Source organism: Sus scrofa, chromosome 5, assembly GCF_054392235.1.
Source record: "Sus scrofa isolate SSC_HxYL_T2T_F1_AM1 chromosome 5, Sscrofa_HxYL_maternal_Yorkshire_Landrace_v2.0, whole genome shotgun sequence".
Classification (NCBI taxonomy): domain Eukaryota; kingdom Metazoa; phylum Chordata; class Mammalia; order Artiodactyla; family Suidae; genus Sus; species Sus scrofa.
In genome coordinates this window covers 111,565,464-111,584,230 of record NC_139387.1, presented here as the reverse complement: position 1 = coordinate 111,584,230, position 18,767 = coordinate 111,565,464, and the positions used below count along the sequence as shown (strand labels likewise).

The 18,767-nt window shown below is 36.5% G+C and overlaps 1 protein-coding gene across 5 annotated transcripts in view; it reads left to right on the top strand.

Annotated features, from left to right (window-relative positions):
* The window catches only part of ZDHHC17 (zinc finger DHHC-type palmitoyltransferase 17), a 93,692-nt gene that overhangs the window by 37,520 nt on the left and 37,405 nt on the right, over positions 1 to 18,767 (top strand). For 2 of the 5 annotated variants that reach the window (XM_084957792.1, XM_084957793.1), the window contains exons 4-8: positions 1,895 to 1,972; positions 2,542 to 2,686; positions 6,817 to 6,881; positions 7,536 to 7,698; positions 14,805 to 14,930. In XM_084957792.1, coding sequence (XP_084813918.1) covers positions 1,895 to 1,972; positions 2,542 to 2,686; positions 6,817 to 6,881; positions 7,536 to 7,698; positions 14,805 to 14,930 — 577 coding nt within the window. Of the gene's footprint in view, positions 1 to 1,894; positions 1,973 to 2,541; positions 2,687 to 6,816; positions 6,882 to 7,535; positions 7,699 to 13,126; positions 13,237 to 14,804; positions 14,931 to 18,767 lie in introns of those variants that run through there. The other 3 variants (XM_084957795.1, XM_084957796.1, XM_084957794.1) reach the window with 3 other exon arrangements.

Here is an 18,767-nt window from a genome sequence, read left to right as displayed (position 1 = left end):
GATGGTTAACTGCTGAGCCACAGAGGGAACTCCCAAGGAACATTTCTTTTTTCTTTGTCTTTTTAAAGGGGCTGCAGCTGCAGCATATGGGAGTTCCCAGGCCAGGATTCTAATCGGAGCTGTAGCCACAAGCCTACACCAGAGTCACAGCAATGCCAGGCCCAAGCCACGTCTGTGACCTATACCACAGCTCACAGCAACGCTGGATCCTTAATCCACTGAGCAAGGCCAGGGATCAAACCCACAACCTCATGGTTCCAAGTCAGAGTTGTTAACCACTGAGCCATGACAGGAACTCCCGGAACATTTCTTGATAAAAACCTTCTTATAGTATTATAAGGAGACTTGAGTTTAAAAGTAAGAATTATGTGATCTTTTCACAATTTTGTAGTTTTGAACTAGGGTCTTAAAGCTACAAAGAATGATATGTTGTAAAAATATAGTAATTTTCTTCTAGAAGTTTACAATGAAAAGGCGATAGAAGTTATTCTTCTTTAGTATATAGAAAAATTTATCTTTGTGAAAAAAAAATTTGTACCTGAGAACTGGTTTGGAAATCATTCATTGCGATAGTCCTGGCAAAGATTTGAACAGATGTATTAACAATAGAGAAGGTGATAAAATTGTCCTAAAAACTTTACTGTTAGAAGTTTTAAGAAAATATTTGCTGTCAAAGCTGTTCTTTGGTTGTGCTGTCCTTCTCTTTGGACTCAAAAAACCACTTTCAACTATTTTATAATGTCTCCTGAGTACCTTAAGAAACAGTTTAGGAGTTTTGAATGTTTGTGTTCAGACTACTGTCTGATATTTTGGACTGGAAATATTTTGTCTGGAAATATTTCAAGTTACTTCAAACTATTTTACGATAGAGTGGAACTGGGCCCTTCATCGAATAATTGCTTTAAAATCGCCAATTTAACAAATATATAAAGCAGAAAATTTCTGAACCAAGCTCGTAGTATGAATGTATTGACTCTTTTGAGCTGTGAGCATGAAGAGTAAATGCAGGAGTGACCTTAAGCAGTGATGACTTAGTTTAAGCGTCTCAGTGATACATACATCAGACATTTGACATCAGATGCCTTGAAATCATCTGTATCCAAGATTCGTTGCGTTGATCAGTCCCAAAGCAAGCGTTATATAAGCAGCTAGGTACTATTCATTTCAGAGAATATCAAGATGTTATGACATTAATACAGTAATCAATGAAGTTGCTCTTTCTTTTCAAAGCAACACACTCTTAAAAGCATCACAGGAGTTCTCTGGTGGCCTAGCAGTTAAGGATTCGGCGTTTTTGCTGCTGCGGCTCAAGTTTGATCCCTGGCCCAGAAACTCCCACGTGTGGCGGGCATGGCCAAAAATTTTTAAATATTTTATAATAGAACAAAAACATAACAAATAAGGCACTGTAAAGAACCTTTATGTTATACGTTACAGTTCATAAAATTGTTTCACATACATAGTTGGATTTAATCTGCAATCATCTTGTGAGGAAAACAAATGTGAGTTTAAAAAGCTGAGTTTCTGCCCATGGTAGATAAAGTATCTGGCCCACTGTACAGTTGTTCTAATTCCAAAATTCTATCTGTTGCTGCTATCTAATCCAAATCTTTGTGGTTCTCTGGCTGCCTTCTTTTTTATATGCTGGTTATTTGGCTTTGCTATTCTTGTTTGTAATTAAAAGAAATATTTTCGTTTTACTTCTGAAACAAAAGAGAATGATATGGTTACTATAAAATTCTCCTAATACATTTATAAAACTAAAAGATTGTTTATTGTCAGAGGCATAAAACTGGCATGAGATCTAAAATGAAAAGCATTTCTTTGTTTTTCGTGTAAGTTCTTAAAGTTGGAAATGAAAGTTGTCTTAATGATTTCAAATTTTGTCTTATAGATACTATATTTCGAAAGGTGCTATTGTGGATCAACTTGGAGGAGACCTAAATTCAACTCCATTGCACTGGGCCACAAGGTTGAAACTTGCTGCTGGATTTTCCCCTCTTGTTCCTTTACTAGTCTGTATCTAAGCAGTATTTTTTCTAAATGATATACTGAAATGAATGGGAGGACTTGCTGTGTCCGTAGGTAATACTAGTAATGTACTGATGAATTGCTATCCAGTGTTAGCTGCATTGGGAGCAAAGTTTATTGTCTGAAGTGTCCTTAAGGAATTAGCCATGCTGATATTAATCCAGTTAATTTTAAGATGGGGTTAAACTTTGGAATATTTTTGCGGCCTATGTATATGTACAATAAAAGCTTCTAGTTCATGGGACAATTAAGATCATGTTGGAATAAAATTAATAGAATAAAGTAACTATTACATATTTAAAGAAATTATAAGTATCTATAAATTTCAAAGACTGTTACACCAATTAAGATTTCAGAACATAAAATGCTAGATGTCTTGACATACAGCTATTTTAAAATAACATAAAAAAAGTATTTCCCACCATTAACCTATTTCAAAAAAAGATCTTTCCGGAGTTTCCTGTTTGAAATAACTTTATGTATATAAGTGTTTATTCTTTTATGTTTTAGACAAGGCCACCTATCTATGGTTGTACAACTAATGAAATATGGTGCAGATCCTTCATTAATTGATGGAGAAGGATGTAGCTGTATTCATCTGGCTGCTCAGTTTGGACATACCTCAATTGTTGCTTATCTGATAGCGAAAGGACAGGTAAAAAATGACAGTGGGGTAGTTTTTTTTTTTCCTTTTCTTTTCTTTTTACAGCCATACCTGTGGCACATGGAAGTTCCCCAGCTAAGGGTTGAATCGGAGCTGCAATTGCAGGCCTCAGTCGCAGCCATGGTAACACTCTGTCTGAGACGCATCTGTGACCTGTGACACAGCTTGCAGCAACTCAGAAATCCTTAACCCACTGAGCAAGGCCAGGGATCAAACCCACATGCGCACGGAGACTGTGTTAGGTTCTTAACCCACCAAGCCACAGTGGGAACTCCACCATGGGGTAGATTTTACTGAGATGTTCTTCATGGTTTATTTTTCTATTTTTAATTTTTTTTTAAAGTTTCATTTTTGGCCATGCCCGCAGCACATGGAAGTTCCCCGACCAGGGATTGAATCCGAGCCACAGCAGCAATTTGAGCTGCTCCAGTGACAACACTAGATCCTTAACCCTTTGTGCCACAAGAGAACTTCATGGTTTAAAATATCATTGGTGTTAAGAAGTAGAACAATCTAATGATATTTAAATAGTGCATTCTGATGGATGGAGAGAACAAATAATTCCATATTGAGCTGTTTAATGTAGTTAACATAAAAATACAAAAAAAATAGTTATGGTCCAGAGATAGTGATGCATTAAGTTGAGTTTTTTATTTACAGGAGTGAGAGATGAATTGCAGAAAGTAAGGGAGAGGAGTTCCCATCCTGGTTCAGCAGTTAGCAAACCCGACTAGCATCCATGAGGATATGGGTTTGATCCCTGGCCTCACTTTTGGGTTAAGGATCCGGCGTTGTCATGAGCTGTGGTATGGGTCGCAGACACGGTTCGGATCCTGAGTCGCTGTGGCTGTGGCTGTGGCCGGCAACGACAGCTCCAATTGGACCCCTGGCCTGGGAACCTACATGTTCCGCAGGTGCGGCCGTAAAAAGACAAAAAGACCAAAAAAGTAAGGGAGAAAGTTTAGGTATCGTTTTTTCCCCCCTTTCATTACATCTTTTGAATATATCATCTTTTTTTGAACATATTACTAGTTATTTTCTGTATTAAGTCCATCTTGAGGGGGACTCAGTTTCTGCTGTATAAAATACTGCTTCTAACATGTCAGAAAAATTGTCATGATTTAGGTGGTTCTTCCTGATTTTTCTTGAATGGGTATAATCCCATTAAATTTATTCTGTGAATCCTTTAAGATACTTGTTGTTGGCGCTGGCAGGCAGTGACAGTTGTGTGTTCTGCACGATCACTAAGGAAAAGAGGCACAGACTAGAAGGGGAGGTTTATTACCTCTTATGGGGTTAACAGACTACTCCCTAAATCTAATGGCTTTCGAACAGCCTCAGCCATTATATTTCGCAGTTCTCTGGGTTGACTGGTCTGGGCTGGGAGGTTCTCGTGGTCATGACTGGGAGCAGCAAGCATCTGGGAGCTTACTGGGCTGGAGGATGGCTCACTTTGCATACCTTGAACTTGATAGGAATGGCTAAGAGGTTGGACTCAGTTGGGTGCTGGAGCAGCCTCTCTCTTTTCCTCCATGCAGTCGCAGAACTTACTCTGTACAGTCCCCTCATCTGGTCTCTCTGAGGGAAGCCAGACTTCTTACACTGTCCCTAAAGAACCAAAGCGGAAGCTGTCTGGCTGTTTTCAGGTCTTGACTGGCATAGCAACATGACTGCTCTATTCCGTCCGTTAAGACAGCCCAGCCCATGTTCAGTGTGGGAACGCAGGGTTGTGAACACTGGGAGATGAGGTTTCCTGGGGGCTGCGGCTGAAGACCGACGGCCATAGGGGATCCTCTGTTCGCCCACGTTTCTTTCTAGACTGGAGGTCGAAGCAGCAGATGGCGCTGTTGCGCATGACATGCAGCATCGTTAGCGGCCCTCTATAGAAGGCAGCTATAGTGAGTGTATAATACACATTCACTTTTTTCCCTCTAGTTTTTAACAGGGTAAGAAAGATGATGTAAAGTTTTGAGCCTTTTGTTAGTTTATTGTTTTGGAGTTTGGACGTTTCAGTGATCGTTTTAACTCTGGCATAGCATGTAGGCTATAAAAGATTTTTGTCACAGCACCTTTTGTATAATACATGCACAATGATGTCGATAAATGTCTGATGAGTAAGTTTTGTTTCTGCTTAGAGGTAGCATCCTTACTGTAAAACATTCAAATGTGATAGAAGAGTAGGACTTAGAATAAAATCCTATCTCTTCCCTTATCTCTTTCCTCCACTGAGATCACTTTAACAGTTTCGATATACTTTCCCAGAATTTTTTCAGTGTATATGCTAAAATATTGTAAAAGGAAACCCCTCTAATGTGCCTTACATCATACATTAAATAGGTTCCAAAGTCCTTCTTTGGCCTGTAGAATCACGTGTGGTCTGGCCCTGGATACCACTCAGTCTCTTCTGGCATCTTCTTTTCACTTACTGGGCTTGAATCATGTCCATCGTCTTGCTGTTTGTTGTGTAACTCTGATAAGCCTTTGTCTGAGGGCCTTTGTGCTTGCCCTTTTCTTCTGCTTGGTAAATCCTTTCCTCAGTCACATAGTTCTTTCTCCTTTTCTCTTTCAGTTTAATTAGATGTTTGCTCAGTTTTTATTAGTTCTGCTTAATTAATATATTTGAAATTTCTTCTTTATCTTCCCGGTCTTACACTGACAATAGTCAATAGTATTGTTTTTCCTGCTGTTAAGTAGATGAGCATTAAGTATGATAAATAGAACTACATTTCTGTTACTTGATTTTTAGCTTTAAATAATATCCTTTGACTCATAGCAGTTACAGATTAAGCATTCATTATGCTTTCTTTTCTGCTTTTTTCCATTCCCCCCATTTTTTTTTTTTTTTTTCTCTTTTTAGGGCCACATGCACAGCATATGGAAATTCCTAGGCTGGGGTCAAATCAGAGCTGTAGCCTCTGGTATATGCCACAGCCACAGCCATGCCAGATCTGAGCCACGTCTGCAACCTACACCACAGCTCATGGCAATGTCAGATTTTTAACCTACTGAGCGAGGCCAGGGATCAAGCCTTTGTCCTTGTGGATACTAGTCAGGTTCATTACCACTGAGCCATGATGGGAACTCACCCCCCTATTTTTAAATAAGTGTTATCAAATTTACATTCTTAGAGCATATAACATTTCCATTCAGTTTGTCATTCTAGTCACAATTGTTTCATTTTAGTTATCTTGTTAAATTTATTCAGTGCTCCTTACGAGTTCTTTTGGATGATTTTCGGGGCAAAAAGGGAATATGCTAAGTAATGGAGCTTCATGGGTCTTGGAATTCCCATAACCTTTTGATCTGGGCTTGTTAATTCTTCCTAGCAGAGAGTACTCATATGTCCAGACTGAACTTGGAAAAGAAGTACCAAGTTTTAAATCCCAGCCCAAAGAGAGAAAAGGTTGAATTTCATTTTTTTCTTTTAGTAGTCTAGAAATATGGCATAATTTTGCAGAGAACGGCTACATAGAGTTATGAAGGGTCTTAAAGTGTACTCACTAACTCTGTCCTCTCTCCACTAACTGGTAAGTTAGCCAACAACTTGGATTAGAACTGCTGGTTTAATGTAATCTAGGAATGGGAGATAAGAAAGGGAAGAAGAGGAAACTTAATATTTATTGAATGTGGAGTTTCAGTTATGGCTCAGTAGGTTAAGAATTCAACTAGCATCCACAAGGATACAGGTTCGATCCCTGGCCTCGCTCAGTAGGTTAAGGATCTGGTGTTACCACAAGCTGTTGGTATAGGTTGTAGATGTGGCTCAGATCTGGCGTGGCTGTGGCTGTGGCGTAGACCAGAAGCTGTGACTCTGATTCAACCCCTAGCCTGGGAACTTCCATGTGCTGCAGGTGTGGCCCTAAAAAGAAAAATAAAACTTCTTGAATGTCTGTTATATTTCAGGCTATGGAATAGGTTACCTTATACACATCATTCCATTTAATCATCACAGGTACCTTATGGAACCATTATTTGCATTCACATTTTTAGGTGGGAAAGCTGAAGTTCAGAGAATTAAAGTAATTTTGCCAATTGTGATGTGTAAATTATATTTTTCTAAGTAAATTTGGTAGGAATTTAGTAGAAGTTGTAAAGTTGACTTTTTATTTTTACTCTTTTAGGATGTAGATATGATGGATCAGAATGGGATGACGCCTTTAATGTGGGCAGCTTATAGAACACACAGGTATGTAACTATTACGAAATATTTATTCAGATCACTTCTAGCATAATAAAATGTAAAATAAGCAGTGAGAAAAAGCAGTTAATGTTATGCCTGCTAATACGTACAATTCTTACTATGAGTACGTAGAACATAACATAAATTACCTTTTTGCATGGTTTGAGTCTCTGCGTTTACTTTGACCTTGGTAATTGCAGTATCATTAATCTGTTGTTCTGTTAACAATTTCCAAGAATGGAAGAAGTGGCCTTCTTTTTAAAAAAAGCCAGTTATTTATGGGATTTGCATATTGGCAATTTAACACATTAATTAGTAAGATGCCTTAAATCATTTGGGGAACCATCCAGATTTAAATTTAAAGTTTTAATTGTTTAGTTATATAGATAAGAATGACATAAATTCCTAGATGGAAAAGAGTAAACATCAGGACCAAGTGTGCCCACTCTCTTGGTGCCGTCTTACCTTATATGGTGTTGCACATACTTGGTACTGCCTGCTAAAACGCTGTCTCATTACTCGTTGTAAAGTTGTTGAAAGTAGGTTAGAATAGGAGTGTTCCGAGATGGAATGCAGCCACAATCAGTTTAGTATCTGTGATGATTTCTATAATTGAAATTAGGGTTGTTGTTGTTGTTGTGTTTTTTTTTTCCTTTTCAGTGTGGATCCAACTAGATTGCTTTTAACATTCAATGTTTCAGTTAACCTTGGTGACAAGTATCACAAAAACACTGCTCTGCATTGGGCAGTACTAGCAGGGAATACCACAGTCATTAGTCTTCTTTTGGAAGCTGGAGCTAATGTTGATGCCCAGAATATCAAGGTAAAAATAGCCTATATTGATCATGCTTTATGAAATGTAGTTACCAAGATGGGAATTCCTTAATAAAACAGGTTTTTAACAAACTCTCAGAGTCAGAGATGGAAGAAAATTCATCTTTAAGCTCAATCCTTTGCTTCCATGCAAGAATTTGTTTTGAAAGACTTACTTTCATATTTTAGTATTTAAGTAATTTTCAGTTTTTGGTGGCATTTTCTTTAGTGAATTCTTACTGAATTTTGGAAATTAAGTTATATGGTCTTTATTTTTATAGCTGAATAGAATAGTTCTCTATTTTCTTTAAGATCATTAGAGAGAATCACAAGTTTATAGTTAAACCACAGTATGCATAGTAAATTTTAGTAATTTTTTGACTTGGTCATTTATTGTTTTATTTTTTTAAGGTCAAGACCTTTAAATTTGATAAACACCTTTACGATGTTTTTAGGAGAACCTTTCTCCCCCAAATGCTGGACTAATCCAGGAAAAGTATAGCAGAAAAAAAAGTATACAAAGTTATCTACGAGCAAAGCAAATTAATCTTTACATTCTGTGCATTTAGAAATTTGTAGACATATTTTATGAAGATCTGGAAGAAAGTTCTAATGGTAGTGTTAAATTTTGGTTAACCGTCCTCATTTTTAAAGCACCTGAATTCACCATGTCTTCTAGCAACAGATTCTTTCTGTGAAGTGACTTTAAAGTTTTAAAAATCATCTGTTAATAATGTGCATTCATAAATAACTTTGTGCCCATTGGCAACTATTCTTTAGTTTAGACTATAAACCGTATTTTTTCTGAGTCATGCTTCTTAAATTTCTAAGGAATATGTGCTCATTAAATTAAATATGAAAGGGGTTCGAGCCACATGATAATCTAAAATCTCAATCAAAAAGTGGGTTATCTCCTGCTGGATCAGGGTATCTGTTTATGTTGCAATGAATAGTTCTTTCACTATTTGATTAAGAAGAGAGGGTTAAACTACTAAAATAAACTAGGGTTATATGGAGCCTAATTTATTTATGATTATAACCAATATTTAGAAATGAATATAATTAAAGATATTTAGTTAAAAGTAAATGTCAAGGAGCTCTACTCAGTATTCTCTAATAACCTATATTGGAAAAGAATCTGTTAAAAAAAGGATGTATGTATAACTGAATCACTTTGCTGTTTAGCTGAAACTAAAACAACTTGTAAATTAGCTATATGCCAATATAAAGTAAAAATTAAATAAAAAAAGAACACTTTTTTTAAAAAAGTAAATATCAAATATCTTATTGGAAGCTGTAAGACGCTAAAACCACATATTTTCTTTTTCATTTTTAAAATTTCAAGTCTTTTCTCTCCTCGAAGTGATGAGAATGCTCTACTAGATGCCTGTAAATGTATGGAAAGAGGAAAGTCGCTTATCGTTGTGCCTGATGTGTGATGCGCACTCTGAATATTTGTTGACCAAATGAAGATTTGTGCAGTCTTGAGTTCTCCCTCCAAGCTAGTTTTCATGACTATGCTAGCATACCTCTCTGCCACTTCTGAAATCATGAAGAGAAAATTTTGCCTTTCCAAGCATTTTAAGATAAGAAGTTCTGAAAGTTCATAAAACCGTGATTAATAAATTAGGATGACCTTAAGGCCTAAAGGATAAGAAGGGAGTTTGATTAAACCTGACCAGTATCCCCACAAGAAAAAAAGTTAATGAGATGACCTTATTTTTTATTACCTGAATTGTTTTAGAGAGTTATATTTCTTCTCTTAGCTACTATGTCACTCTTCCTAAAGTGATTATGTTCTGGGAATACATTTCCAGTAATCAGAGTTATGTTTTTGAAAAAATAGAACCAATTTCACTATGGCAAATGGGTGAGTCTCCATAGACTTTGCTGAGAGTCATGTAAGTATATTGAAATTATAGGAGTGCTAAAGAATTATGGCAAGATGATTACATAGTTCTGGAATTTGAAACTAGTAGTGTATACTTTCAGAGCACTTTATTTTTTCTATCTGTATGAAATTTTAGGTAACTTCTCTTCAATCATGACCTTTAAGTACTTGAGGTGTGGTTTGTAAATGTAATGTCTTTTCAACTTACACTCCATGTTAACCAGTGTATAAACTTTTGACTAGTCTTAGTAAAAGAAATAATCTATAATGAATTTCAGCAGAAAGGTAATGGTAAGAATAGAGACACTGAAATGATTTAAATAGTTTGACCCTGTATTTTTAGGTTCAGCACATGAATTATTTGCTACCAAAATGAATAAACTGGCATGTGTCTTACTTCCAGAGCCTTATAGTGTCAAATAATTTAGCTAATTATTGTACCTATAGAGCTTTTATTTAAATTCACCTCTTTTTTTTAGCCACTTTATTAATGTTTTAATTGTATCTGACATGTATTAGCAAGGCTGGTAATTGACAAAAATGTTACTTTAAATGTAATTCCTTGGTAGCTCTGGAGTAACTTTTTCTTCCCCCCTTTTGTCCACAGCAGCTTGATGTGGACTTCAGTTCCCAGATCAGGGATTGAACCTGGTCTGCAGCAGCAAAGCTCTGAATCCTAACCATAGACCACCAGGGAACTCCCTGGAGTAACATTATTTAAAAAAAAATTTTTTTTGAGGTGTAATTGGTGTATAGCATTATATGAGTTTCAAGTGTACAATATGGTGATTCGATACCTGTACACATTGCAAAATGACCACCATCACAAGTCTAGTCAACACCTGTCACCATACATAGTCACAAAATTTTCTTTTTTTCTTTTGATGTGAACTCTCAAGATTTAGCAACTTCTGAATATGCAGTTCAGTATTATTAACTGTAGTTACCATGCTGTGCGGCCCTAAAAAAAGGCAAAAAACCACACACAAAAGTAAAAAGGAGTTCCCTTCGTGGCTCAGCAGTAATGAACCCAGCTAGTATATGTGAGGATGATGCAGGTTCAATCCCTTACCTCACTCAGTGGGTTAAGGATCCTGCGTTGCCATGAGCTGTGGTGTAGGTCACAGACTTGGCTCGGATCCTGCGTTGCTGTGCTGTGGCTTAGGCTGGCAGCTACAGCTCTATTTTGACCTCTAGCTTGGGAACTTATATATGCTGTGGGTTTGGCCCTAAAAAGACCAAAATAAAATAAAATAAAAACCCAAAACATAAAAACCACATGCAGAGAGGCAAATGTGGTAGTGATGAGGGCTAAGGGGGCCACATCAGGCAAGAGTGATTTGTGAATGTCTCTGAGGAGATGACATTTGCTTTGAGACTTGTCTGATGAGAGATCAGTTATGCAAAGATACGTGGGGAAGAAACTTTACATGTAAAGGAACCTATAAGTGCAAGGCCCACGACCAGGAATAAGCTCGCCATATCAGATACAGAAATGATAGCCTTGACCAAGTAGGGTCATGGAGAGAGACAGGTATTAGATCATACGGGGCCATGATGAGGAGCTTAAATTGTATTCTCAGTCTTGAGAAACAGTTTGGAAGGATTTGTGTAGAATGATCATATAATCTTTGTGTTTTAAATATTTTTTTAAAAATTACTTTGGCATATGGAGAATGTCTTGATGAATTAAGAAAATGCAAAGGCTGAGTGGAGATCAGTTAGGCTCTTTGGGTAAGTGAGGCAAGTGGTGGTGTTAGTTTAACTTGTGATTGTAGGAGCAGTGATGGCGAGACGTGAGTGGGTTTGGAAATGGGTGGTTTGGAGTCGGGAATGGAAAGGTAGATTAGATGTGAGAGTGAAAGAAAAAAAACCATGGATGACTTAGGTTTTGGTTGGAATAACTAAATGTCCTGGGATACATGTCGAAGTTGTGAAGACTGAGGAAGCAGACTTTTGGAGAGTGAAGGCAACAGAAGTGGTTCTGTTTTGGTCATGTTTCATTTGCGGTAGTGCCTTATAGCTATGTGGAATGTCAAGCTAATTAAGTAAACTTAAAGTGCAAATTTGAAAGTGAGAAATTCATTAATTAAAAAATTCATTAATTCCTAGACTGTTTGTCTAGGAATTTGACAGATAAAGTTGACTTATAGCTGTGTTTTTTCCATTTTTCATTTTAAATCTTAAGAAAGAAAGTCTGACTAATAATAATCATGAATTGTACCAAGAAAGATGTGGCCTGTAAATCTGGATATGACTTAAATAGCTAGTAAAAGTTGCATTTGTCAAAGAATATGAAAAATTAAACTCTATATTGTAGTAGTTATATAGCTATTAATTGACCCTGTTTCTTCTAAAATAGCTATTTTCTAAATAAAATTAAGCTTAAGTTTCCTAGAAATCTGTCTTTATATTAACTAGATGTTTATCCTTGTAAATTAGTTAATTGAGTAAGGGATTCAATTCTTTTAATATATAAACAAATGATTCTTTTGTCAAAGTAAGACAGGATTCATTTTGGAGACAGTTAATATTAAACAAAAGGGAACTTTCAAGGGACCACCTTGATCCTTCGAAGGATCAGAAATGGCCATGTGTCCCTTCAGCGAAGTTCCTCATCTGGACCCCATCAGTGGATTTTGGTTAGGGGGTGTGTCCTTGGACCCTTGAAATTGTTATAAAGTGTCAGTATTTTTCTGGGGAGAGAATCAGTGGCTTTCATCAGATGTTAAAAACCATGTCCCTAGGTAATAGTTACATAGAACAAATTCAAATCTTCTGAAGTAATAACAATAGGGGAGGGAAAGTGATTTGGGTACTAAGACTTAAGAAAATTGATCTATGCAGCAATCCCTTTTCATGGTAGCATCTCATTTGTGAATTTAAAAAAATGATACCCTCTTGCACATGCACATTTTTAGTAATATAGATAAATTTAGATGAATTGAGTTTGGGGTGGGGTGGGGGGCAGTTAATCTGAGTGCTGCCTAAGCATTTATAATTTTTTCTTTCTAAAGTTATCAAAGGACATAATTTTTAGCTTGTGAAAAATGTAAAATTACTGAACTTTTTTAATTAATATATTGAAAGACTATTTCCTGGTTTCTTGAAGAGAGAAACTTTTTTCAGAAAATAGTTTTCATTACCTCTTAAGTACCTGACCTAGATGGTCTCCAAGGATGAATTTTCCTTAGTTATAACAACGTAATGTGATTCATCCTCTTTTAGGCAAAAAGTGATCTTCAGTCTTCCAACTTCCATGATATTTATCTCACCAAAATCCCTGAGGAATTTCTTTTATCACCAGTTAGTCTGTAAATACTCCATGATTCCTGTTGGTTTTGCTGATGTTACCACTTACTGTTTTGGCTGATGCATGGAGTGATTACGTATAGATTCAACTTGGAACCCTGGTTTTAGTATAATTCTTTAAAGTAATTGTTTGTTTACTTTTGCCAGCTGAATAAAAGGAACTATACAAAAGTAGTTAGACGACTAGAGGAGAAGTTGAAAGATTTCTTAAAGCTCCCTCCATCTTTTTATCTAGGCAATCCTTAGGTGTCACATGGCCCTCTAGTGGAAGGGATGCTCAGCTGGACCGAGGCAACTGCAGGATATTCTCTGGGAGTTGTTACCCAAGGGATTGCTTTTATTCAGGTAACCTTTTTAGTTTGGATTAATCAGCTGGTTCTGACAACCCAGGTGATAGAATTTTGGAATAGGTAAGGAGATACTTTAAACCAAATATCCCTACTTGTGGAAGACTCACCTAGATTAACCCATTTCTTCTTAAGTACTCTTGATCTTTTTATTAAAGGATTGGTTAGGCTTTTTGTTTTTATTGTTGTGTTGTTGTTGCTCTTGGTGATAGTGGTGTGTTTATTTTGTTGTTTGGTTCTTTTCATTTATTATGTGTTTCTTTTTCTTATTAAATAAACTGTACTCCGTACTTGATCAGCAATTATCTCTCCTAAGGAAGGCAACCAAGGCTCCTCATTTCTTTATTTTCATTCAGTTTTTTAAAATAAAATTTCAGTATTTTTTTCTTTTGTTGAGGTAATTTTGAATATTCATATTTCTTGAAATTTTGGTGAACAAAATTATTAATTTTGCTTTTCTATTTAAAGGAGTAGATAAATAGTGGAAAATATTAAATAGAAGAGAAATGTAGATATCTGACTAACATGCAGAAGGGGAAATAAGGTCTTAAATTTATAAAGGCAGAAAGAAGCATAGATCTAGAATTGGAGATACTTCTCGTTTCTTACTTCCTTTAAAACATTTTAGTTTGTTCGCTTATACTTGCATTCTTTTTCTTGAGATTAAAGGGAGCTACAAGTTTATAACATGAGTTTAACTATTTGTTGTTGCTGCTCTTGTTCTTTTTGGAAATTTCGGGTTAGGTGAGTGAATTTAACATGTTCCAGAGTACCAGCATGACAGTGGTAGAAGTGCATTTTTCTTTTTGAGAAGAAGTTGACTTTTCTTCTTTCCTGTTCTCTTCTTCAGACTTCCGTCATCACTGAAATTAAACTGAGAGATTTCTGGCAGTTTGGTATTATAGCAAGATGGCTTGTAGCAATACCTGTTACTAAGGAAACCCTTAAAAGAAATGAAATAAACTGATAAATTTAATGATAGCCTCTGATCCAGCAGGTGCTAAAATGCCTACTTTTTGATTTATTAATTATAAGTTAAGATGCAAGCAAAAATAGAATCTATAAAATAAGATGAGTAAACACATTTTCTTATTGTACCTTGAATGGGAGAACATAAGTGACATGATTTAGAGTCTTGTAGTAATTGCCTTTGCCAGGTGTTAAAACAGTGTTAACGAACTAATACTGAAGTCAGTTTGTTTATTTATTATTTATTTAGCTTTTTAGGGCCGCTCCCATGGTATATGGAGGTTCCCAGGCGAGGGGTATAATTGGAGCTCCAGCTGCTGGCCTGCTCCACAGCTGCAGCAACACCAGATCCAAGCCACGTCTGTGATCTACAGCACAGCTCATGGTAGCGCCAGATCTTTAATCCACTGAGCAAGGCCGGGGATTGAACCTGCAACCTCATGGTTCCTAGTCAGACACGTTTCCGCTGCGCCACAACAGGAACTCCTCTAGTCAGTTTATTTTTATGGAGTGCTTTAGAAGTTAGTAACTAAAATGTGTTCTACCTTTTCTTTCTTTTCTGTTTTTAATGTGAATTTCTTCTGCTTATATTATTAGGGCGAATCAGCACTTGATTTGGCAAAGCAGAGAAAAAATGTGTGGATGATCAACCATTTGCAGGAGGCAAGGCAAGCAAAAGGATACGACAATCCATCTTTCCTTAGAAAGCTGAAAGCTGATAAGGTAAATTCGTGACCAAAGATTTTCAGTATACAGTGTTATTAGGTAAGATTCAGAGGCATGCTTTCTTAGCATGGGTATTTAAAGCCTTTAACCTTGGCATTGGCCAATATAACTTTTTATTTGTTTGTTTGTTTCTTTTTTTTTTCCTTTTTAGGGCCGCACCTGTGGCATATGGAAGTTCTCAGCCAGAGGCTGAATCGGAGCTGCAGCTGGGGCCTGTGCCACAGCCACATCGTCGTAAAGACAATGTTGGGTCCTTAACCTGCTGAGCCACAATGGGAACTCCCCAGTGCAATTTTTAAAGTATTATTTCACTCAGGGTAAATTGAAGATAGATGGCAAATTTTAAGAAAGAGGGTTATATGTGAAATTGTTTAAATCTCCATAGGCTACCAGCAAACTTTAATTCATAGATTCATCTGGCCTTTGTTAAGTTATAGAGAGGTAATAGAAGTTTTTGCAACTTAAGTGTATTTGTTAGTATAGTAATAAATTGTGAACATCTCAGTCCTGATATATATCTTTTTAAACTCCTCACAACTCTAGCTGTAATTAATTTAAGCTTTCCATTCTTTTGCAGCATGTAATTTGTTAGGGAGAAAATTATTATCACTTCTCTATAGAAAGCTCGTTTTAGATCTTTCATAATACCTTCAATGTTAAACTGTATGACTGTTGGCTCAGTTGCCTACTTGTATGACTTCAGAACTAACAACATTTTCCCAAAAGAGGGGTCTGTAATCCTTAAAAATTTATTTCCCTAAAAAAAAAAAAAAATATTAGCTGACAGGTTTTTTGTGTATGTAAATAATTAACAAGATATTTGCTAACTTGTCAATAGTCACAATTTGAATTACATTAAGCCTTGGGCATCTTATTTGTCTTACTCAGGGCTGTTCTAGTGGTAATACTGTTTGTATAAAGTTAACTGTTACCAGAACAAAAGAAGTTTTGGATAAAGGGAAGTCGACTTGAAAATATGCCTCATTTATTTGTAGGAATTCAGACTTCCTCAATGAGCTGAAAAGTCCATTGGTTCATTACTTAGCTGTGAGAAGAAATAGATTTATAGTTTATTAACTTGCCTATTTTAAGCTTCTTATTTGAGAGTAAGGAGCAATTTTTGCATGTCATATCAACATCTCATTTTATTATTAGATGTGATATTAAAAGTAGTTAACTATTTGTTTACTTTGATATTGCTCTGGCCTCTAGAATTTAGAAAAGTTTTCTTCAACAGAGTAAAAAGTGGCTAGGAATTCTCGTTGTGGCTCAGCAGGTTAAGAAACTGACAGTGTTCGTGAGGATGCAGGTTCAATCCCTGGCCTTGTTCAGTGGGTTAAGGAACCCACATTGCTGCAAGCCTCAGCATAGGTTGCAGATATGGCTCGGATCCAGTGTGGCTATGACTGTGGCTGTGGTGTAGACCAGCAGCTGCAGCTCTGTTTTGACCACTAGCTCAGGGAACCTCCATATGCCATAGGTGTGGCCTTATTAAAACAAAAAATAAATAATGGCTAATGTCTTGTAACTAGGCTACTAATCAAAATATTTTGTATTACTCTGGCAGGTCCCATAATCTTTATGCTTTTGTTTTGCTTAGTATAAATATGCTAAAGAATATTTTTTATATATGTTACCAGATGAAAAAGGACTTTGTATATTGTGGATGTTTATTAATATATACAGTTATTTATTACTGCAGTAATGAACTATATACTAGGTTTAAGTGTTTGCATATGGTTTCTTGGTGATCAAACACACAGCCTCATGGTTCCTAGTCAGATTCGTTAACCACTGAGCCACGACAGGAACTCCTATACTATGTATTTTTAAAAGGTCACTAGAGAAAAATATATGATGGTTGGGGCCGTTGTGAAATTAAGTATTTATATTTATGTAGGCTGTTTTCTTTCCATCTCACATTAGGAAAATTTAAATTATGATCTTGATTTGCCAGTCTATGAAGTATGTTCTGAATTTAAAACTAAGCAAGATAACAGTGATGCCTAAGACTCAATAGCATTTTACTAAAAATAACTCATACCGAAAGGAAAAAGTTATTTTTGGATAATGCTAGTAGACAGCTGCAAAGTGAATCTTGATTTTAAAAAACCCTGATTTTTAAGGTTAGAAGATTTTAGAGATTTGTAGTTAAATAAGTGTTACTTGCTTATTAATGAGTTAGAAGGAAATCTCTAAATTGATATTTCTCAACATTTAAAAACCCATGGTTCCTTTTGTTAACAGTGAAAATCTCACATTTATTATCCTTTATTGTTGTTTATTGATTATATGAAAATAATCTGGAAAGATGGAGTAGATATTCCCTATTCCTTCCTGCTAAGTACAACTAAAAAAATCTGGGCATTAACAAAACAAATAGAAGAAGACTTTGAAGATGGTGAGAAGAAGGCAGAGCAGGTAGGGATCTCAGGACCTCAGAAATGAGATGGTGGTGCATTCCCTGTATTTTCTTTTTTGCCCCGCATTTCCCAGAACAGGAGCTGACAAAGCTAACAATCCAGAATCATGAATGGGTACAGACAAAAAAGCCCCCCCCACACACACCCCAAAGCCTCCTTTTTTTAGCCAAAGGACCACAAAAGAGGCAGCTTATTTAGCAAGATAGAAACTTTTAGAAAGTAACTTTCTAGTAACAGCCAAATAAACAGAAAAGTCTGTGGCTCCATCCTGACTCGTACCCACAAAGGCTCAGACTTCTATCCTTACCAGGCTGTAATGTTGTGCCTCAGAGACAGTGGGGTAGAGAGTTCGTTGGAACTTTCGTCCTCACTGTCCTGCTGTGTCTGTGGAGAATACATAGAAAACAGTAATGAGGTGTCCAGGGAGGTACTAGTCGAGGTATAGTAGAGAGCTGCAAGTCCCACCTTTGCCGGCCAGGAGTGAAGAAACCCCTTCTCAGGTGTCAGTGAAGGCCACCTTGGGATCCTGGACTTCCATCCCACCTGGCAGTAATGAGAAGGTGTCTCACTTTTCTCCCCCTGACTATATCAGAGGAACCCACTAAAAGAAAAGGTTTAAATAAGATCCAGTGTCTCATAATATCCAGAATGTCTATGATTCAAACAAAAATCACTCATCATACCAAGGATTGAGAAGATCTGACTGCATGAGAAGATACTCAGATGCCAACATGATGACAGATATGTTAGAATTATCTTACAAAAGATTTTAAAACAGTCATCCTAAAAAGTCTACAGTGAGTACTTATGACCGTAGTTGAAACAAGTGAAAAATAGAGGATCAGCAAAGAAAAAGAACTAGGAGTTCCCTGGCGGCTCAGCACGCTAAGGATCCAGCCTTGTCACTGCAGCGACTTTGGTTATTGCTGTGGTGCAGATTCAGTCCCTGGCCCAGGAACTTCCACATGCCACATGTGTGGCCAAAAAGAAGAAAAGGAAAGAAAGAAAGAAATAGAATATAAAGAAGAACCAAATGGAAGTTTTAAACCTGAAGATTGTAATAACCAAAATAAGACTTAGTGGAAGAGCTCAACAGCAGAAGAGAGGGAATGGAGAAAAGAATCAATGACCTTGAAGATAGACAATAAAAGTTACCTGTTTCTAACAGCAGAGGAAATAAACTGGAAAAAAAAAGCAGAACTTGAGGGACCTGTGGTTATAACAGAGTATCTAATATTGATATGACTAGAGTCCCAGAAAAAGAGGGGGAAAAAAAAAAGCGAGGCTGAAAAAGTATTCAAAGATATAATGGCCAAAAAAAAAAAAAAAAAAAAAAACCCCACAAAAAAACAAAACCCAAATTTGCAGCAGACAGACTGTAGATTAAGTGGTACAAACCCTATACAGAATA